The sequence below is a fragment of the Gadus macrocephalus genome, chromosome 3 (assembly GCF_031168955.1).
Source record: "Gadus macrocephalus chromosome 3, ASM3116895v1".
Lineage (NCBI taxonomy): Eukaryota > Metazoa > Chordata > Actinopteri > Gadiformes > Gadidae > Gadus > Gadus macrocephalus.
The window spans coordinates 15,596,112-15,619,517 of record NC_082384.1 but is presented as its reverse complement, the minus strand read 5'-3'; the positions used below and the strand labels follow the sequence as shown (position 1 = coordinate 15,619,517).

Here is a 23,406-nt window from a genome sequence, read left to right as displayed (position 1 = left end):
ATGTTTTACATCGCATGCATAGCATGGGGACCCCCTACCATGGAGCACCCCACATTAGTGGCTGGTCATATTAGAGGCTAGCTATGTTAGCATCTAGTCATATTAGAGAGGCTAGCCATGTTAGCGTCTAGTCATGTTAGAGGCTAGCCACGTTAGAGGCTGGCCATGTCAGCATCTAGTCATAAAAGAGGCTAGCCATGTTAACATCTAGTCATGTTAGAGGCTAGCCATGATAGTGGCTACCTTGGCTATCATGATCCTCAGCTGCTCCCATGGATGTAGAGGCTGCAGGGGAAAGGAAAGGCACAAAAAAAGCCATTCAATGTTGCTTCAATGTATCTGGTGCAATGAGTCTTTACGTACATTTATGGTCAATCAGAACCCAACAAGTTGAAATCCCAACCACTTCCTAGTCTGCATGACTCTTTAAATCAGTTGCATTACAGGTTTTATGTATAAAAACCAAAGAGTAATAATAAATAGAGTTTGCTACTCCTAGTCAGGACCTTGGTGCCGTCAGCTGTGCGGTACGTAAAAGGTGGACGCTCTCCGGAAACGCTCAGTTAGAGAGCATGGTCTCACATTAAAACAGCAGAAAGAGAGAGAGAGAGAGAGAGCGCGCTGAAGACAGAGAGTGAGGAAGATGGAGAATGAGGAAGATAGAGAGTGGTGAAGAGGAAGAGGGAGAGGCAGAGTGGTGAAGACAGAGAGTGGGGAGAGAGAGAGGGAGAGGGATATTGGTGAAGAAAGAGTGGGAAAGAGAGGTAGAGTGGTGAAGATAGAGAGGGGGAAAGAGAAAGAGAGAGAGAAAGAGAGAGAGGGAGAGGGATAGAGGGAGAGAAAGAAACCCAAGCCTGCCGGTGAACAGCATCGCATAGTGACACCAGGGCAATCCTCTGGGGTCTTGCATTAGTGCGCTAAATTAAAGGGGGTATTAGATTAAATTGGCTTTCCGATTTCAGGGGTGTGAGTAAAATTCTGATTTGCATTTTCCACCGCTGCTTAAGATATAATTAGTTCAGGGTGATTCCCATGTGAAAAACACTGACAGCCACATTTAAATAGCTGCCAGTAGCTTATCGTCTCTTCCAGGGCTAACGGTGCAGTCTGCAAATGTTTATCTGTATGTGTGTCTGTGTGTGTGTGTGTGAGAGAGAGAGAGAGAGAGAGAGAGAGAGAGAGAGAGAGAGAGAGAGAGAGAGAGAGAGAGAGAGAGAGAGAGAGAGAGAGAGAGAGAGAGAGAGAGAGAGAGAGAGAGAGAGAGAGAGAGGGAGAGATATTTAGAGAGAGATAGAACAAGAGAGAAAGAGAGAGACTGGAGCAGACGTTAGACTAGGGGAGACTGTGTATCTATGTAGGCTGCAAAATCTAAATTTAAATTCACTCAAACAACCTTATTTTGCACAGTTTGGCAAACCCAACAATAAACAATATCATACTATAACTATAAAGTGTATCATATGTGTAAAAACACCAAGGCCTGAACCGGATTCTGTAATTACAGAGTCCTAAACAACGATTACAGGTGGAGAAAATCCCATAATAAGAATTAACTGAACTCACAAGAAGGAAACCCTTTTTCCGTCGAAAGCAGGTTTGGATTTGACTTGTGGTTCTATCCCACCTCTCTGTAATTCTAACTGTCTTGGCAAATGGATGTTTTGCACGGGGGGCCACGATGACTACCCAAACATTTCGCATGCAAGGTCGCCTTCCGGGACACCTGTTTGGAGACACCTGTTCACGCAGCTCACCCCTGAGCGAGCATCAAACACGCTTCCTATTACTAGAACTAGAACAAATAAACTTCCCAAACAGCACTTCAGTCAGGTCTGTAGTTAGGAACCACATCTAAGCCTCCTCAGCCCTTGAGCCTGCATGGCTTGTCTGTTCAGGTGGGGAGGGTGGGTCTCCATTTTGTTTATTTCATTATCCCTGATGCAACAGCCAACGATAAACGAATGGTACTCCCGCTCAGTTACTCATTATGTAATTTAGCAGACAACCAAAGCATCTTACAATGACAACATTTTGTATTTCATTAATGAGCAGGGAGTAAGGCATCTCGCCGACAAATCCCTACAGGTAGACCTCAAACATCAGGGTCCGCGAAAGGTTCCGGGTGGCTTTTGGCTGGCCATCAAACACCCTGACCACAACACTGTTATTCCTTCCCTTCACCACAGCGTGACGACCTGATGTTATAGACCAAATTACTGTCCCATACACTGTCCTGGTTTGCGTGTGGATCTATAGATCTATCTTAACATAGTATGGCATGGTGAGGGGTAGAGTGGCGTGTGGTGTCGTGTCTGGTATGCTAAGGGAACGGATACCCGATAGTTTGGTTTGAGCGCGCTGGGCCATCGTATAGGTTACAGTCCGTACATAGCTCATACATACTTCACCAGCAGCAGCAGCGCGTGTGGCTGCACAGCGAGGGCTGGGATAACAGGGGCATATCAATGTGTTGATTGCGGGCGGCCAACACACTCGGTCCGATGCGGTCAAGGCCACGGTAATGAGGTGATGATTCCATGGTTTCGTCAATACTTTCTTAAAAATAACTTGAATAAAATACTTAATACGTAATACATTTTTTTTATGGTATATATTTAACAGAAACTATTCTTATTCATGCGTTATAAGTGTGTGTGTTTGTATGTGTCTTAGGAGGGCATTTAAAAAAAAAAAAAAACATAAATATCATCTATACAGGCGCCATAAATGAATTAATATTCTCCTTGGAAGGAAATTCAAACCATTCGAAGGTGGTTTGGTTGCTTTGGTCAGCAATCAACTTGACCGCACTGTTCCTGAAACGCATGCGTTAGGGAATGCACGCGTACGGTACGCTGCAGTGAAATAGGGGCTTGTTTACTTCCTCTATCACAACAACAGAAGTTTACAGCAGTTTACGGGAGATGGTTTAAGTTTATCGGTCGTTTGTAAGACTGACTACTTTTTTTTTTTTGCTCGTTTGGGATCATAATCGTTGGGTCATTCATAAGAAAAACACATATAATTATGCCTTCCCATCGATTCTGACTCCAATGAAAAACACAATTCAACCACAGATTTTGTGATAGGTATGGAAATAGGATTGTTTCAGGTTTAGTTATGGACAATGATAGGGTATCTTTGTTTCTGTCCATCAAACTTTCCTCTTTCATTCAATGAATGTTCTTTGTTCTGTGTCCCAGTGTATGTACTATATGCTGCATGAAATACTGAATGAAAGTGAATGAATGAATAATGACACCACATCTTTACGGTTCTTCATCAATACATAATCAATGGGATGCACCAGCATATAAGCCCATCTTGACAATGTCATGAAAAGTGCATTATCAATAAAGTCTTATCAATTTCTCTGTGTTATTTGACACAACACTGAGAAACACATGAGAAAAATAAAGCACTCATGTCAATCATATTCAGGACTTGGATTCAAGATACAAGCTGCTTTTAGATGAGTGTGCTGCATTTTAATTTATGATTAACCTTTTTTTTTTACTCACTGTTTAATCGCGTAATTAAAGAGGTAATCGTCAGGCCCTCAAGTTGTGTTTGTCGGTGACTCAACGCCATATACGCTTATGTCAAGTAAGACCCCACGAAACAGCTCTAATAGAGACACATCCAAAGCTTTGTATTTACCTTCAGTTTAAGCACCAGATAAGCAAATGCCATCCACCAAATCCATCAATTAAAATATACCAATTATTATGAAACAACAACCTGGCCGTCTCTTTCTCTCACCTCTGCTGTCGCTAATAATTCACCGCTATCTATCCCTCCACCTTAGCGCCACTGAATTCTTAGGCCCTCCGTTTATGCCCTATTGATATGCACCACTCACTAGGCTGGGCCATAGTTGGCCATAATGGCCCAAATGGAATATAAAATGATTTCACCTCAGCCTCATATGCACAATCAATTCATATGGGATCACGGGGAAGAGGATCCGTCTGAATGGTCCCCCCCCCTCACACCTCCCTCCTTCACCCAGCATACACTTGGGAGGTGTTTTGAGAAACACCATCAGCGGCCCTGCCATCACTCTCACCATCTCGCCGTGGTCGGACGCTGAGGCTTTGTGGGATATTGATTCTCCCCATCCAGAGACGGTTTCCATAATTGGTTAAAATGACCGGGTGCAGAGAGGGATGGCTTTCTGCTGAAAACCATTTCCCAGCCCTGCCTGGAGCTGAGCCAAGCCCTGGGTTGTTCGGATGTGTTCCAGCCCCAGCCTGACTGGCAGCAATTAGGGGTGTCTGAGCCAAGCTCAGCTTGCGCTCCGCACAAACACCCCTAATTACTGCCAATTAGGCTGGGCGGGTAGGCAGATTTGAGAAGCCGGGGGGATGTTCAGGCATGGGTGGGCATGGAAACAATTTTCGAGGGCTTAGAACGTGACTGGATGAAAAGGTTAATGCTTTGGAGTGCGAGGGGATAATAACAAAAGAAAGGGGAAGCGAGAGCCCCCCCCCCCCCTGCTAAGTTCTCACCTCCAGCGACGAGCCCGGCTTCTTCTTCAGCTCATCGCATTTCCTAAATTTGCAGATTTGGTGGCCGGTTTTGCGGTTCCGACAACTGCTGCAGACGCCACAGTTGATGAGCCGCCTGCAGGGCGCGCAGACCCCACACCTTTTCCTCTTCTTCTTCGCCGGGTTTCCACTGGATGCAGAGGAATTATTCTGTGGGCAGTCTGCCAGATTGGCAATTTGAAACGCACTGTCTGTAACGGCTGCTGAGGCTGCGGGGGAGTGAAGGGCTGTCATGACGATGACCCCGGGAGGTAATGAGATGCCCCCTAAAGCCGGAATAGCGGAAAAAGTTCCAACGCGTTCTGGGAGATTCATTATCTCTGCTTCAGCAGCGCCGCATTTCAGCTTGTTCATGCATTCTCCTGCTAAAGGTCTGCAGTGTTCAGGGGATAAGGTAGAGAGGAAATTATTATTTGCCATTTGCAGCGACTCTGGCACCATGCCAGGCTTCCCCGGCCTCTGGGAGTCGTTTCTATGCATGCTGGTCCTATTAGGGTTTATTGCCGCTGATTTCCTCCCCCAGAGCATGGCGTTATCGCAGTTCCAAGGGGACATGCCAATTCTGGCGCTGGGGAAAATGGGCGTCGTGATGCGGGCAATCTTGGCAGTCTGTGGAAACGCGCCGTTGGTTTTGTAAAAGTTCGCAAAAGACCGGTACCTTTCCATCTCGGCATTATAATCCAAAAGCTGGCTTAATCCACCGTCCTGAAGATTATCCTTCAAGAGAGAAAGGTCAATGTTCTGTCCGTTTTCAATGCAAAGCGCATTGTTTATACTCGACATGGCTGAGGCAGGGGGTTGACAAGGTTCACTGGGAGGAATCTGTGGTCTCGATGGCCGTGGTCAAACTGAGGATGGTTACATGCGATGAGTGACCATCCTGGTTACTGGTCTCCACTGCTGAATTAAGAAATGAAAGAAACAGAGAAAACAACAACAGTTACATATAAACAAGGTAAGAATCCTCAACCAAAAGTACTTTTGGTCTCCAAGTATCTCCACTTCTCCAAATGGGGAATAACAGGGGATTTCAAATTGAATATTTGGGGAGGTGGATCGTATCATGTGACCTTTTTTATAACAGATTCATATCCCCCTGAGAATAATATGCGAGTAATGACGACCAACGTGTCAGTTTAAGAGACAAAAACAGGAATGCAAAAAATGGCTTTAAAGATGTTGTTTTTCTGGCCTCTTGGGATTCATTGTTATTTTAGAGGGAAGTCCCACCACTTATCTTCCCAAACTGAAATAAACAAACAAGACTCATCAATTAAAACATTTAAATGATTTGACATTTAATTTATAAACAACAACATTCCCATAATCAGTGCAGAACTTTCCTATTTAAATAAAATCCCAGACGACCAACCATGCCATGAAATAGTCAATGATAATTATCCATCTATAACAAGGTGGTCATAATCAGGGCAGAGCTCTGGGTGGCAGGAGACCGCCGGTTACATGATTTCAAATCATCGATCTAATCTAAACGGTTAGAGTGGCCTCTAGACGTTAGCATGGACCCGGCCGCCCCCTAGGTAAATGGAGGATCAGGGCCGGAACTGTTCCATCTACCCAATGACAGACGCTCGCTGAATCTAAATTCAGACCAGGGACCACTCCAATGATGGTGTAAGCCCAAAGGTGTAGGGTGGGCCTGTGAGTGTGTGTGTGCGCGTGTGTGTGTGTGTGTGTGTGTGTGTGTGTGTGTGTGTGTGTGTGTGTGTGTGTGTGTGTGTGTGTGTGTGTGTGTGTGGTATAGGAGCCCCACTTACTCTCCCCACCAGTCTATCTAGATTTGGTTTGCAGAGATAAAAGCCCATTAGACGCACATATCTCTCACATATAGGTCCATTACCACTTTTCCTGGGTTTTCCTATTTTGTTACTGCTGAAGCTGATGCGTTGCTGGAAACATTAAAGCATCACGCATATCTCTCCCATACATGTCCATTACCACTTTTTCCTTGTTTTTCCTATTTTGTTATTCCCAAGGCTGTTGCGGAAACATTAATGCTTTTAAGATCACTTCCAAGAGACTTCCTTAAAACTGTCCAGGGTTGTACACAGAAACACTGGCAAAGGACAGATCCCATTGTGTGGCCCTGTGACAGCCGTCTGAATTTTGCAGTAGAAGATGCATATTTGATTTCTTGGGAAATAACAGTGAAATAATTCTGGCATGGCAAACTAAATGTGTGCCTATAGTGGCATAGTGGCACAGGCATTAGTGGCAAGCTGTTGACTGTTTGACTGGAATTGTGTAGAGTTTTTTTGTTTTCTTTTTACTGCCTAAACTTAATATACACCAGAATTTTTATCCACATTCTGAATGTGTTGCTTTAATTTTAATGCTCAATCCCAACCACCAGAGCTAGCCACCAGTAAACACAGAAGCTACCCTTAATGACCGCCTCTCTGCACGGTCATTATTACTTAATCAATTCACCCCCGGAGCGAAATAAGCAGCCCGAAGGCAATCAAGTCACAGACATTGATTTTCAGCCTGTAAACAAAGTTTAGAGAGACAGGAATGCTCAATACTTTGGGAGAGGGTGAGAAAAAAGAGAGAAAGAGAGAGAGAGAGAGAGAGAGAGAGAGAGAGAGAGAGAGAGAGAGAGAGAGAGAGAGAGAGAGAGAGAGAGAGAGAGAGAGAGAGAGAGAGAGAGAGGAACACACCGAGTGTGGTGAGTCAGAGAGAAAGCGATGGAGAGGGAGATAGAGCGAGAAAGGCGAGGGGAGAGTAAGACAAGGGGAAGAGAAGAAAGTATAGCGACGTCCGATGACGAACCATTGTGCCGCTGCAGCACGGCGCTGTTAATTTTAGCCAGGCTAGTCTGTCGAAGATGTTCAGATCAAAGGTCGGGCAAAGAAAAAGAAAAAAACGTGAAGAGACGCTTGAACGGAGGCTCCAATTAAAAAACGATCAAAAAATAAATAAAGCTGACATTGCCCGGATTACTTGGTCGCTATTTGAACACAAATAAAAAAACGAGACAGTGACCAAAGCCGTGCGTAATATGAGGAAAAGGATGAAAAGAAGAAACACTTACCGAGGGTCCTACTGTTGAGAAGAGACGGTATAGACGCTACCAGTCTGAAACCATATAGCGACACATTACTGCCAATTTCATACGGGGCAAAAATATTGCAAATAAAAAGAATCCAAAGAAGACCCAAACGCACGAGGCGACGGAGACAGGGCGCTCAAAACAACACCATAATTTTTTTTACTCCCGACTTTCTTATAGCGTTCACAAAAAGTAGAAAAAAGGGCGCAAAACGCGTGTTAAATATCAAGCAGGCGTGTAGAAATTGCGGAGGGGTTGAGGTGTTTCCTCCTGATCCGGAATGTATTGTGTAGCTTAGTGCTGGCTCGGTCCGCGGCTCCTGTCGCTGCGTGTGGCTGATTGGTGCTGAGGTGAGGAAGCTGAGATGCGGACACCTACTGATCATTGGCTGGAAATTACTATAGAAACACGAGGAGAGCAGGGGAGGGGGATGGCTCAGGGCGCCCTACAGGGAAATATCGTCGGGGAGATGCGACTTAACCTTTTGTCACTTTTTTTCTCTCTCCCTCCTCCTCCCTCTCTCCTCTCCACACAATCTTTATTTTTCTATTTTTTTTCTCTTCTTTCGGACGGTATGACGAAGCATTTAGAGACGCTTGTCATTTGGTCGTGGCGCGTCCTTTAATAAGGATTTGCGGATTTGCGTGAGAGGGGAAAACTTGTCAAATTAATTTAAATGGAGGCGCCCAGTGATTAAGATAAAATACCTCCGTCGGGTTGTTTTTCTCTCCCCTCCTCCTTCCTCCACCTCCCCCTCCTCCTCGCGGAGCGACAGCCGTAATTACTGCGACCTGCGTTCACGACCAGGGGGATTCATCAGGATAATAAATCCTGCCTGCTGGCCACGGCAGCCTTCAGACTCCCACCACAGGGGAACAACACGGGCGTGCACGGCACATGTACTCCGGGTGCCCCGTGTGTAAATACGTTCATTCATAATATTATTAGAAAATGGTCCTCTAACGCCTGGTGTGATGTTATTTTTACTCGAAACTAAAATGGAGAATTAAATTAATGGCTTAATTAATCAGTAATTATGGTAAACTAAGATTTCAATTTGAACATATTTAGCGCGACTTAGGAGATGCGTCTGCGTATAGGCTAATTCATAGGCTAATAGCGTACTCGTCTCACGTCCGATACGCTTACTGTTTAACACCTGTAACTAAGAGTAAATTGTCTCTAGGTAATACTAGGCTAGCATCCAACGCAAACAGGTAGCCTGCACAAAGATGATTATAACCCCCGGCCCCATGCAGTGTAACAAATGTATGTTGATAACAGTTCAAGAAAATATATGTTGTGCATCCTAAGTAGTAGGCTAACATAGCCTACTATATTCATATGGTTCTGATAACATGATATGATAGAAAATAGTTGAAGACAGTGGGATATCTAATATATGATGAATACAGTAGATTGTAAGCATGCTATTTTGATTTACTGGGAATAAATGGTGATGATGGTGCACCACATTGTCACACATTGTCCACATTGTCTACCTGCTTAAGGCTTTAATCTTATTGGACAACAAGTTGTTCTTAAAAGGTTTTCTGCGAGTCATCTTTGCATCTCCACTGTTAACAACATTGGAGCAAAGTTAGTGAGCACTCCATTTGTATCAGCCTTCAATGAAGTGTTAGTTATGAAAAAATATGTTTATAGTTTTAATGTAGTTAAAATTGGTCCGTTCAGATAGTTTCAATATATTAATATTTAGTATCCAATAGAAAATAAAAATGCTGATATTATATTTGAACCATTCTACTGAAGTTGTTGTCTTTCAATAGACGTGAGACAGTGACCTTATTTAGTCTGACAAAAAATTGCAAATTAAATAAAATTTCTGAGTATAGTATAAGCAGTATAGTTTTTACATTAGTTGTAAAAATGCATTAAAGTTTCTTGACACATTGGTCAGAAAGTGGCACAATTGGAATTTAACCTTGTTATCAAATCCAATGAAATATTGTATTCAAAGCTAAAGCCTCGCATATTGATTTAACTTCCATGCTCCACTCAGAACAAGTCAGTAACTTCCTCTATTCACATTTATATATTAAATGAAATTGGATGCATTTCAAACCATAATCTGCAGCACTGGAATAACGCGACAGCAAGGAAAAAAGCACACCTTCGATATTTCCCAATGCTGGGGATTATTAATTTTTATTTCAAGTATTGTTAATCTGGAGGTCAGAGATTAAAACCCCTGAGGTCCCCTCCATCACCTTTGAACCCTTAACGTACCAGCTGGTTCATTTCCCAGCCTCGCGTCTACTGTGAGACCCTGACCCAGACCTTGACCCTGACAACACTGCATACATTGACTTCATATCCACAGCTCCGTGGTCCAGCGGAGCTGCCCTGGCTGCTCTTCTCCATAAATTGGTTGCAAATTCAGATCTTAAATACCCATGCATGGGTTACATCCATTTATGCATGTAATACTTTAAAGATTTAGGGCCGCATGTGGAGTTCATTCACAAAAAATACACCCCATCCCATCAATCCCAAATCAACTTAACTAATAAGAAACAAATATAAGATATCTCTGCGTATGACCCATCGGTGAGTTCAGCTAAATGTTAGCTATACTATTAATGGTAATTTCACCACAAAACCAATAAAGTATGAAGTTAGTCGAAAAATATGAGCTGACGGTATATGTATATATATCTTCACATTTGTTTTCACCTAAAAGGTAATAGTTAAACGTGGAGAAACCTCAGCTTGGTTTTTTTCTGATATTTTATAAGAGGAAGATTTCTGATGCAAAGCAATGAAACGATGACATGTAGTCATCATAACAGCTGTCATCCTATGACGGCCCACTGACAGTTGATCAGGTCAGGTTGATAATTCCTGCTTTTTTTTCTAGCACAGAGAGACGTCCGCCCACCCTCAAATCAGCCCACCCAGAGAGAGATGATGAGTCTCCTTCATGCCTTTATGAGTGGAGAATATTCTGGCACATCTCCGCCAACCCCCCCAATCGACACTGTACGATACAATGCGGCTGGATCGGCCCTATGGAATAGACAAAGAACTGCTTCATGGGATTCTTTGTGAGAGATACTCCACGCCATGTTGTTATGACATCGAGAGGGTCGTATACTGTCGAATCCTAAATAAAAACGAAATATACCTTAACCTTTGGCACAACAAAACTTAGTTGCATGAAATAACGCAGTGACAGTTCTAAACGTAACGTCTCCCCATAATGACAGATAATGACACGATTTATTACTAAACAAAGCACCATTCAAATCAAAACACCATTACTACCACTGACATTACCATGCTCCTTTACTTCCGAAATGGAGGCGTTCTTTGCAATGTGACGTCCAATGTCTACCAGCCTTGGTGAGGCTGTTTTGACGATGACATTGAAATTCTTCAAAACACACGCTACAACCCTGAAAATGTGAATGAACCATTGAGTAATCCTTTTCCTTGTGAAGGAAGCCTCTTTGCAAGCCGTCTGTCTAGCAGACAGTCTGCAGGTCCCCAGGAGCAGTCTTCTGCCTGGAGACTGTGTGTGTGGAGTGTAACTAGCAGGGGTGCTAGGTACACTCCACATGATCTGCTTATGTGGATGCATTTGGTTCACCGCAGCGTTTAAACTGAGCTCGGCAGGAATGATTTCTTCAGTACATTTCAAAGGGGAGTAGAAGTTTAGTTTAGGTTAGGGTGCTCGAGTCCCTGCCAAAAGGTGCTGGGTTCAAAGCCCAATGATTCCAGCATACCTGTAGGCATCCCTGACACAGATACCTAAAATCTACCAACAAATTAATGACATCAATATATAAATATAATATATCATATAAAGAAATGTTGCTTTGGATACATTACTGCTAACGGACTACATAGTAAATAGTATTTCCATCTGTTTGACTGACTTTGAATGTTTGAGTACCTTTATTCTATACAGCGCCCTAAACACAATCAGAAAGTTCCACTCAGTATCTTCCCATCGCACATTAAATGTTTCCCTTTTCGTTTGTATCTTCTAAACCTGAATCCCCTTCAATAACAGATCGATATATGGGCCAAAACCCCAAATCATAACGGAGTCATAAGAGATAAGTTATGCAAAAGAGTCCTCGGACCCCACAAGGGCAATGGAGGAGGAAGAGGAGGAGAAGAGTGGAGGAATAGGAGGAGGAAGGAGGAGGAGAAGAGTGGAGGAATAGGAGGAGGAAGAGGAGAAGAGTGGAGGAATAGGAGGAGGAAGGAGAAGATAGGAGGCGTAGGTCGAGAAAGGAGTAGAGAGGAGAGGAGGTGGAGCAGGGAGGAGAGAGGAGGTGTAGGTCGAGAAAGGAGGAGAAGAGAAAAGGTGTAGGTGGAGAAGGGAGGAGAAGAGAGGAAGTATAGGTGGAGGAGGAGAAGAGAGGAGGTGGAGGAAGGAGAAGAGAAAAGGTGAAGGTGGAGAAGGGAGGAGGAGAAGAGAGGAAGTATAGGTGGACGAGGAGAAGAGAGGAGGTGTAGGTGTGGGAGAGAGAAGGTGGAGGAGTAGGAGGCGTCCCTGGTGGTGGAAGAGGTACTGAGGAGCACTATCACTGCATGTTATGGTAAACAGCAATCCTCTGAGGGCTCTACAGCAGGGAGAGGAACGCACAGACAAAGCGTGGTGGGAGAGGGAGAGAGAGCTGGAGGGAGATGGAGACAGAGAGCAGTAGAGAGATGGAGAGAGGGAGAGAGATGGAGAGAAAGGGTGACAGGGCCAGAAAGGGAGAGAAAGAGAAAAAGGGGGAGAGTGTGTTAGAGAGAGAGAGAGAGAGAGAGAGAGAGAGAGAGAGAGAGAGAGAGAGAGAGAGAGAGAGAGTGTGTTAGAGAGAGAGAGAGTGTTAGAGAGAGAGAGAGAGAGAGAGAGAGAGAGAGAAAGAGAGAGAGAGAGAGAGAGAGAGAGAGAGAGAGAGAGAGAGACTGCAGAAAATAAACTGAGATTACGGGCTTGGCAGCTCCTGGGTTACGGCAGCAACCTTGGCGGTGTTTATTTAGAAACCTGCCTCGCTTCCCTTCCCCGAGACATAATGTATGGCGCCCTCACCTCGCGCACATTATTCGCCCCGCTGCAACATGGCTCATATCGCGCCCCGGCTTCATCCCCGCTGCTGATTTACCGAGCGCAGCGTTCCCTGGCCACCGGCGGTTAATTGCGGTTGCGCGGAGCAGCGTTAATTATCCAGTTAGCTGCTCCCCCCTGACAGGGCCCCAACGCCGTCGGAGCCTCCCGGGTACAATGGTGTGGTAGGGATGAGGACGGCTTGACAACACAAAGGCTCTCAGCAGGGAGAGGTGGCGGAGGTGCACGTAGTGTGGGATCTGTCCTGTGGGTGTGAGGGAAACATTCACACGATGTGGGTTGGTTCAGGAGGGTGAAATGGAAAGGGACGGTGAAGTGTGGATCCCATTGATGAGTCTTCCACTCTGCCCTGTCTCATTATATGGCAATCACTGGAATTAATTTACATCTTTTTAGTTTAGAACGGCGCCCGAAACAACGCTAAATGAGGCTGAGAAACGTGATCGAGTGGCCACGCTGAAAGTTTAAATGGTGTGAAACCTAGTTGGAAAAAAAACTTTGGGAATCGGAAAGACATGGGAAAGTGTAAATACTATTCAACCCCAAAACAATGTTGGACTATTTAAAATCTCATTTGGACTCATGGGCGAATCCATCAAATCAATAATATTTACTGTTATCGCTTCTTGAAGCTCTAAATTCGTTCAAGCGTTGGATTGATCCAACGCTAAAAGGGGTCGTGAGATGGGTTTTGGACCCCGCCGAGTTTAGTTGGACCCCACTGATGAAATTTATGTTGCTATTGTAATTCTGCTCCGGTTTATTCTAGTGGTCCATCCTTCACCATTTCAGGAAACACAGCGATTGTTTGTGACAGTTGGTTAGCCTTATCCTCCATCGTCTAATGTGTTCAACAGTCAACCAGGCAGAAACCAACTCATCTATTCCTGTCCTAGACCAAGGTCGTGATAAGACGTACAATACGTTTTTCTACATCGGTAGCCTAAAGCCGAAATTGGCTGTAAGGAATTATTGAAAAATATATATGTTTTCCAAGAAACGTAGTTAACGCTGTTTTACAAAATCCTGATTACATTTTAAAGCTATTAGAAATTGCAAGTCAAAAAACCTAAAAAAACTCTTAATACAATTCTGTCAGAAATCACTCATGTGATTTATAGATTTAACCATTTATTGCATGGAATGGTAACACACTTTAGTTTGATTGTATGGTTCTTGATTGCATGGATTGTATAACTCTTTTCTGGTGCTCCCTGCTGTAGGATTTAAAGCATGACATACAGATGTCAGATACAGAATACCAACTGCATACAAACATATGACAACGGGGAGCACTTTACAATCCCCCATTGGAACATGAGATATCTCAACCCATCGTGTAGATTACATACAATACCGAGCAGAACCAAAGCAGGTGGAGGCTGGGATGGTGAAGCACAAAATTCAACTCCGTACACTTTACAGAGTGTGTGTTTTCAGACGGAAGGTCTTAAATTGACCGCCTATCAGTTTACATACATTTGATTGGACCGCATTAGCTGTCAGCTGATAGGCGCGCTTTACTTGAGTGCCCTGGAAGAACTAGCAATGCAAAATCAACGTTTACAAAAATGGAGAAGTAACATTTTTGAAGAGCATGTTTGGAAAAAAAATAGCTACTAACGTAAAAAGCTATTTAATCTACGTGGTTCAAAAATAACTATCAAAAAACAATAACAATCCTCCTATACAATATTCTGCAGGTTTAAGAATCAAGAATAGGCCTGTGCGTTTTGGAGGTGTGTGTTTTGACGACCACATTTGGTGCTGGCATGTTAGCATGATCGCGCGTGAGTGGGTGAGCAAGCAGCCGTTCTGTAACCAGAGCTATCTCCGCCACACCGAGCAGAATCAATAAGTCGCGTTCAGAATGTGCCTCTCCTCTAAGCAGCCATAACAACCCCGGTGTGTCTGCTCTTAGCCTCCTCACAGCCTAGGGTTGCTGGTGCTACCAGGGCAGCCACACCATTGGACCCAGAGAAGACCAGTTTAGCTAGCTCTGTGGCACTAAGGATGTATTGTATGGCGCTTTGGATAAAAGCGCCAACCAAATGGCTTATATTTGATACATTTACTTTTTATAGGATATCTGGTATTATAGGACGCGGATTTCTTCGTTAAATTGTAGTTGATAAATGCACTCTGTTGAAACGCAAGGTTGGAATTATATGTATACACATTACATTGTAAACCTTCTATAGGCCATTCTTTAGGGGCTTTTTTTCATTCAAAGGAAGTCCAACGAGAGATAAGATGTGATATAAGAGATAGAGTGACACCCTCCTGACAGCATGTTTGACCTCTTCTTGAAGGAAGCACAAGACACTGCTTTAAAGAAGGCTTGCAGGTCAACCATGATGGAATAAATCTAAGTGAAGTTCTACCCAAAGTTTTACCACTATTACTACTGCTGCAACTGCTGATACTACAACTAATAGTACTAGTAGTAGAAGTAATAGAAGTATTTCAATACCGGAGAATACAGAGCCTACGAATAACGATAGATGTTTGTATTTCTAAATGGTGACGTCCAAATAAACTAGATCTACAACAGACAAACTAAATTAGAAAGCTTGTATAACTAAGATTCACACCTTGTTGGTATATGAATCTGTCTCTAGCATAAAACAGGTAAATCAAGGTTATAAAGAAAAACAACTTCTCTGTGTAGTATCATCGACATGCTATCTATAGCTACTTGCATGGAACAATTGCCAATAACCAATCAGTCAAGCTGTAGTTTTTTCATTGATGATTCTTAGATTCCTGTATGCGTTCTGTTTTTCTATACACTTCAATATGAAGAGATTGGACAAATATAAAGATGAGCACCAATATGGGAATGAACAAAAGCCCCATAGAGTCATCAGCATTATGGAGATAAACATCCCTTATGCTCAACCATAAATAATCTTAAAATAGGATTCACTGTACATCTGAAATGGCCATAGAGAATACAGATGACAACCATATGAATATATGGTCCCATTTCAAATCAGAATCATTCTGCTGGGTACAGGACTGAACCGGTATCAAAACAGTTTTTATACGTCAAAAAATAAGTGCTATATTAGCATTTGTATTTTTAGCATTTGAACAATGCAGAGAACCTGTTTATCGAGTATCCACCATTATCTACGTGGATTCACAATAATAACAACAATAACGGCTCTGAATTTGTCTCAGCAAGACATGGCGGGGCAGAACACTAGAAACCAAAGCCCTAAGGTGTCAGCTTAAAGGCGGAAAAAAACAAAAATAAAACAAAAATAAATAAAAAGAGCCTTGTCTATAATGCAAACACGCTAGGCGAGCCAGCGGTGGCGGCTCTGGCGGGGCTAAAAGTGTCAGGGAGAGGGGAACCGTAGCCAGACACATTACAAGGCTCTCTAATGAGAGCCGCGCTCTCCCTCCCCGCCTCTCTCTCTCTCACTCTCACTCACACACACACACAGCATCGCATCACCACCTCCCTGCCTCCCTCGCCTCCCTCCCCACCCTCCCACCCTCCCTCCCTCCCTCCCCCTCATCCCCACTCCCCCCGACCACCGGAGAACAACGCGTGGCTGGAATTAATTGAGAGGGCGATGATGGCGAGCGAGCTCACGAGCAGGTCATTACCGCACGCCTGCGCCGCGGGCTGGAGCGCCCCAACGCCACGCTGCTCGCACAATTCCCATGATCCCTCAGGAGGAATAGATAGCGGGAAAGGGGGAGGGGGGGTGGGGGGGGGGGGGGGGGGAGTGGGGAAGGGAAGGGAGGGGAGGGGGGTTGGGGGATGAAATAGGGAGGTGAGGAGAACTGGAAGGAGGGAAAAGGAAAAAATGGTAACAGGAGTTGAGCAGCCATTTCTTTGTTAGGGAGATGGGAAAAGCTGCATTTTAGAACTGTTTGCTACATAGATGATTTACAAAATATTGTACATTAATAAAGATGTAGTTATTATTATAATGTTATGTTAAAAAATTGTCAATGAGTCCATTGCTCTTTTGTTTTTTGTTTCATTGTTGAGACTGGATTTATGCTTTTACCCCCCTGTGTGATTGCTCATATAGCCGTACAGTACAACCTGGAATATAACGATAATATATAATATGGAACATAACATTATGGGAAATATAACTGTACTCAGCCTCATTCTTCTGAAGCCTCATTCTTGATATCATTGAGCATATGTCTAAAGCACATGAACAAAAATCCATTTTATATTGAATGTAAACGTTACAAATAAATGAAAAAACAATCTGTCCATGCATTTGTGCATCATACTTTATTCTGAAAATTAAGCAAAATATGAGAATGCTGTATTATTGATAGTGTTTTTTTCGGTTATCTTTTTTCACATTTCATATATTGATATGCTTCATAATCAAAGCAACAACGAAAGCTAAGGGTTGTATTTAGTGCTATTTACGTTAAAATAACTTGCTCTTTGTCACATCCTTTGTGTGGTGCGTCTGGTAACAGAAAACAGCTCTGGAGAAACCCAGCAACGTCAGATTAAATACATTGGACACATTGCCCTCTGGTGGCTCTTTACTGAATGGCACGCAAACAATAATAAGCCATCGCACACCAATTGGAACCATTCATTATCCAAATAAGTGAGTTTGTGTGGTTTAACAAAAGTTAGGAAGGTTACTGAGATTAATTCCACACTAGCAGAAGCATGTTTTTGTTATGGAAAAAAGGTTGAAATAAAGCACTTTTTAATGAAATAAAACACATTTTAATGTTAATTTATCCTAATAGGCTAGCATTTAGATTAATTGACTTCATAACCAAGCCTTTTCGCAGGATTCTGTTGTTTGTAGCAAGTCAAGAAAAAAATAAGACGGTTACACTCCCAAATCATTAGTGAGATGATTAAATTAAACACATATGTATCTATAAACATTATATGGTATTCTGTGCACATGTATGCCCTATGTATATGGCTACACTTTTCAAACAACGATGTCTCCGAAATCACCATCTCAGATTTGCATTGCAGTCTCTTCTGCAGCATGTAAACACATTTATGCAAATGACTGTAGCTTGTTGTTGAGTTTTGAGACGACAGAGTGGGTGGTTGTGCATGTACACGCATGCACATATATACATATATATACATATATATATACACACACACACATATATACATATACACACACACATATATACACATACACACACACACACACATATATATACACACACACACACACACACACACATATACATATATTATACATATATATATATACATATACATATATATATATATATATATATATACATACAGGGAGAGACGTGGGCAGCAGAGGTGAGCAAGGGCAGAGCCAAGGACTCGACCCAATCACTTAACAGGCTGTAGAAGGTGCTGCTGTGTCGAGGAACAGCTGTCAGCCCAGCGCGCCCCCCCACTTCTCTCGATTCCCAGCGTCACCTTAATTCGTTTTAACGACTCTCCCACAGGTTCCACTGTGCCAACGCTTCGATGATCATTATTTTTTCTACCAGTAAATTATTATATATTTTTTTCCAGTTTTGTTCATGACAATTAAGGTGAAACGGAGCTACGAGCGGAGGAAGCTTCTAATCAGCCCAAACAAACAAGCATAGCGACGACAGCCATCCACCGCTAAGTGCGTGTCACGCCACCGCGCGTCAGTGACAGGTGAGGGGATGACTTCACGTGGATGATATCTGCACACACTCCCCCCAGCTGCCTGCTATTGAATAGATAAGCAACTGCGCACGCAGCTGTGCGCTGAGCCGCCCAAGCACAGTAGTCGGCCCGACAGGTTCCCGTCTGGTAATCAACCGTCTCACCATCTTAATACAGCGACTGTTGTGCGTTGTACGGCCATAAACGATCATTGTTGTTGACCTAATGTAGCCCGCAGATGAACCAATGATTGTTTTGTCCCAAATGGTTAAGGAACTGTATATATTGTCCCATAGTCAAAATTCTATATACTATCTGCATATTATCAGAATGAAATATTTTACATTTTGGACATTTGCTTTGACGTCTTCATTTAGCCAATCCTTGTTTTTTCAGCAGTATTGCTAAGCACCCTAAACAAGCATGTGTTTGGAGGAACCTGTGGTTTTGTTATCTGTGTAATTGCCATGTCTGCATTAGAAGAACAAGGAGCAGCAGTCATTGATGTTCGATCAACTGCCTGACTTTCACACTGATATAGATATAGATAGCGGTAAGGGCCAACATCTGTCAGCATGACCCAGTGAGTGCAGGACACAGAGGACTGGCCCACTGCCTGGCTCTCACAGGACCGCTGTGTCGGGGTGTGAGACAAGTGGCCAGACAGGCGCGTGTCAGCTGTCTGCACTTGAACCCACAGCGTTTCTGCAGTTCCCCATGGAGGAGAACACACACAGTTGACTCACATGCTCATGAGTCAACTGTAAGTGTGTCACCGTTTGGAGTGCGAGATGTTGGTGCCAGAAGTGGCATCAGATTATGAAGGCATGCGATGAGAAAATAAAATGCTCGCGCATTTAGATCCTCCTAGAATTATTTGCTGATAACTGTGTGATCAAAAATATGAAGGAAAGAACGATACTAAATTTTTGATGAAAGAAGAAACCCCAACCCTCTTACCCATACATGGGATTATTTCTGAATATACAATCCACTGAAAAAATACATATATTCATAATTATGAAATGAAAACTCCTGCAGGCCTTCTTTACTTAGGGTTAAAAGATAAGGGTCTCCAACCCCAGAAGAGGAAGTATAGTTGGCTGCTGCTGCTGTGTTCTGTTTTTATGAAGCCATAGAAATGAACCAGAAGAATGCATGTGGATCTGGAACAACTCAATACAATATGGTTTTCCTTTGGTCATTGTTAGCATACAAGTAGAGTTTCATCTTTAAGAATGAAACGTTTTTACAAATGCTACTTAAAATAACCTCTCTTAATCTTTGAACACAGAAGCCTCTATCCTGCAAACTAGTGTTGGATTGTAAAATGGAATAATTTGATCCGATATACATTAACCTTAAAAAAAGCATGTGCATTAATTATTTTATTGCTTCGAAATAACAAAAAAACAATAAAATTCCAACTGCTGGAAAAGCCATAAAGACCTGTTATAATCTCCGATTCCTGTATCAAATATACAGCACCATATACCAATTGAAATTTCTCATACTCCACCACTAGGGGTCACTGTCTGCCCCGACCCAAGATGCGGTTACATTTATCGTCTATGGGTTGCATGTTCTATCACTAGTATTGGACACTTCCTAGGATTAACAATCCTGGGAAACCTCTGTGATTTCCCTGTAGCGGGTACAAACAGATTCTGTTGCATGAAGACTTGAGAGAGGAATGGGTCAGTTTTTCGGCTGTCACTGTGGAATTAATTACCTCCTACTCGAGTAAAAGTATTGAAATAATTCATAAGGAAGCATCTATTTTTTCTGGTGGCAGTGTGGGGACCTTTCCACCCTTCGGTTCATAAACCTGTTAGTTGAGACGAAGCCAAGGTTGATGAGCCGGTTTTGGTCTCTTAACATATCTCTTATTGACAGTAGTATTTAACCTTTAAAAAAGCCTTTTAGTAAAAAAATAAAGTGAGTGAAAATAGAGACAAATTAATAAAAATGCTGATATCGAATTTTCAATATTACATCCAAGTACCTCAACATTGCACTCACAAACACACGTGTGTACCCAGGGCATTGTACCTCAGTAAAACAACAACCACCCTACAGCATATTGGCCCCTGGCAGGACACAGCAGTGTTGGTCACAAGAGCTCCTGGAGTAATCATATAGGTTAGAGTAGGAGGAGAATCCGCTCCACACAGCTGGTTAACAGGGTTTTTCCCAGGCTCAATAGAGGCCTGTTGTATGGAGGCTCTGGCTGGGAGGCTGGGGGTTGGCTGTGACGGCAGGGACAGAAGCACCTGCAGACAAACGTGCGGGAAAGTGCCTCCCAGAATCAGTGGGTCACCCGTGGAACAACGGTGGGCCACTGATTGGCCTTATCCCACACTGCTGGGGGCCCACGGTGGGCCCTCAAGTCAACTATTAGGTAGCGACAACCCCGACAGCTACTGATATCAGGATAGCGAGCAAGATGGGCCTAAAGTCATGAGAACTGTGGAGGAAAACAAACGCAGATGACCGCAGAAGCCGCTAAACAAAAGGCAACGCAGGTGTCCAGTGAAAGCCTGTAGAAACAATGTAATTCTCTGTTTTCACACACCCATATCTTCTGCGATTATTTGTGCAGAATCTTTTAGATCACACTCTTTCTCTCCCTCAATCTCTCTAACCACCACCACCATTAGAATTCTCTCCCACCCCCTACCCTCCTCACCCAGGACCCCTGCGGTCTCTTCAACAATACGGCCACGCGAGAGCCCCACTAACGACTCTCCCTTGTCCTGTAAAATAAGTACGGGAGGGTGGGCCAACAGTAGCCCGCATCTTACCCACCCTGTTGTTGTGTATTGGCCTGAGAGGTGGATATCCAGTCACTCGTCACACGTAATTTATGTGGCTCTATATGTGTGTGTGTGTGTGTGTGTGTGTGTGTGTGTGTGTGTGTGTGTGTGTGTGTGTGTGTGTGTGTGTGTGTGTGTGTGTTTGTGCCTGCAGGGGGTTGTAATTTGCCTCCGGCGCTCCAAACTAATTGCGCCGGTGATTGGGCCGGGATGAACTCTGAATAAACTCCAACGACCATGATCCTCCAGGGTGGTAGCCATAAAAAGCAGTGAAGTGCAGAGTTGTGAGCTGATGGTGTGTTCCTGAATCCTCGGACGTCAGCCTTCCGAGTTGCACTTTTGACGTTATTTCCGGTCTTCAAGCATTTATAGCGTTCATGTTCGTCTTTGTGATTGTGTCATGAAATTGGCTAGTCGTTTTTTATTGTTAGCTACATTAGCCTCTTTAGCAAACCAGCCCGAAACCAAACAACACAACTTTACATTGTATTGCACGCACAGCAAGACCATGCAATATATAAATTGTTGACCGGAATAAAGTAGCAATGTAATCAAGTGTGTAAGAGCAAAAAAAAAATCAACATTACAATGACCAACGTGGTACAAATACAAAAAAAAAACATCTCTTCCCGGGCGCATCCATTTTTCATCACTGCTCTCGGTCTACTCTCAGATTTACGAAAGTTGAAGACAGAAAGGGGCCGTGCCTCAGAGAAATGCTGCAAGAAAGCTGGGAGATCTTCGACTTTCGACTCGGAAGTCTGGCGTAAGAGGATTGAGGTACACACCATGAGTTAGGAAGCAAATACTTCCTAATGTGCTATAATAGCCACTATTAAAGGCAGAGCATCAGGGGTTCTCAAACAATGCAGCGTAATGCAAAGCGAAGGTAGGCCGACGGCTGACTGATCACTTATAATTGTGGGATTAATGACTGAGAACCCATTAGAAAATATCACAGAATGATTAATGTTCCTAAAGAACCACATGGTTAACCGTATTTGATATGGCACTAGTTGGTCATTATCCGGGCCGTCTCAGCTTCTAAGATGTAAAATGTAAACGTGATGGTACTGCTAGGTTCCTATGGAAGCGAAGGAGTCAAAGAGTTCCTCTGCACAGCACAGTGGCTTTGGTTTGTAAATCATCGGTGTTAAGATAACGAAACCAGCAGGCCCTATACGTGCTGACCCTCGCACCCCTCAGATAAACAGTTGGCTCTAAATCCACCACCCAAGCCCGGCTTGTGCCGAGGTGTGAATTCAGTCAGGTGGCAAGTGTGCCTGTATTTTGATTGCCCTAAATCACTAGAAGGCCTAACTTGGCAGAAGAGGGAGACAGCAGCCCCCCCCCCCTCCCCCTTCCACGACCCCCCTCCTCCTCAAGTCCCCACCAAGGGCTTCCCCTCCCATCCCCACTAAGCTAGGAAACCCAGATAGTGCGTGATTTACGCCAAGGTAGCTCTCTAACGAGCCGCGAATCTCTGTTAGAGCGTACCTCCCCCTAGTTGTTTTAAGGTAAACCGCAAGGAGTAATTTATTTAGGATTATTCGTTGTATTTCACTCATGGAATCTGTGTAACTTCCAAAAGCCTTAGTGGTTGTTGAACACCATCAGGCATGCCATCTAAATAAACACTATCATTAGTAGTTTAGTAGTAGTAGAAGTAGTAGTAATAGTATTATTACACAAACAATACACATGATCATTGTGTTACGGCTACTGTTATCATGTGTGTCACGGTACACTGTTGTAACCATCGACAACACTACGCTATCCAACCCGTTTCTCACTTGGCATCCTGATGTTTCAAAAGATTTGTACAAGCAAGTTGAAGTTGTATATTTCGGCATTCGCCAAAAGATGCACGTGTAGAGAGAGAGGATTTATTTTATGCACTGACATTAACTCATGACTACACCCACCAGTAGATTTAACCCCATCTGCGCAGCTCTTCCACGAAAAGATTCAGTTTGCTGCGATGTCTCGGGGGCATTTTAAGAGCCGTTTTTATTGAAAATTAGAGAAAGAGGAGGTTTTTGCAGGTAGTTGAGGACTTTCATTTTTAACTGCTTTTGGAGCGGGGGAGGGCGGATGCAGGGATTTAAATAGGCAAATGTGTGGTGACAAGCCAACCTGTGACAATGCAGACAGAGAGGCTGTAGTTACCATTCAGCCTGCAAAACAAAGACACGCACACACACGCTGTCTTAGGGGTCAGCGGAGCA

The 23,406-nt window shown here is 43.5% G+C and overlaps 1 protein-coding gene across 2 annotated transcripts; it reads right to left on the bottom strand.

The window, feature by feature from the left end:
* On the bottom strand, positions 1-8,177 carry cxxc4 (CXXC finger 4). 2 transcript variants are annotated; one of them, XM_060047591.1, is made up of 3 exons: positions 7,606-8,177; positions 4,512-5,447; positions 1-285 (listed from the first exon to the last, which is right to left on the bottom strand). In XM_060047591.1, the coding sequence occupies exons 2-3, from the start codon at positions 5,331-5,333 to the stop codon at positions 217-219; spliced, it is 891 nt and encodes a 296-aa protein (XP_059903574.1). In that variant the 5' UTR covers positions 5,334-5,447; positions 7,606-8,177; the 3' UTR covers positions 1-216. The 2 variants fall into 2 exon arrangements, with proteins under 2 accessions (XP_059903574.1, XP_059903573.1); XM_060047590.1 differs by having other exon boundaries at positions 3-285; positions 4,512-5,450; positions 7,606-8,175.
* Positions 8,178-23,406: the final 15,229 nt, after the last annotated feature.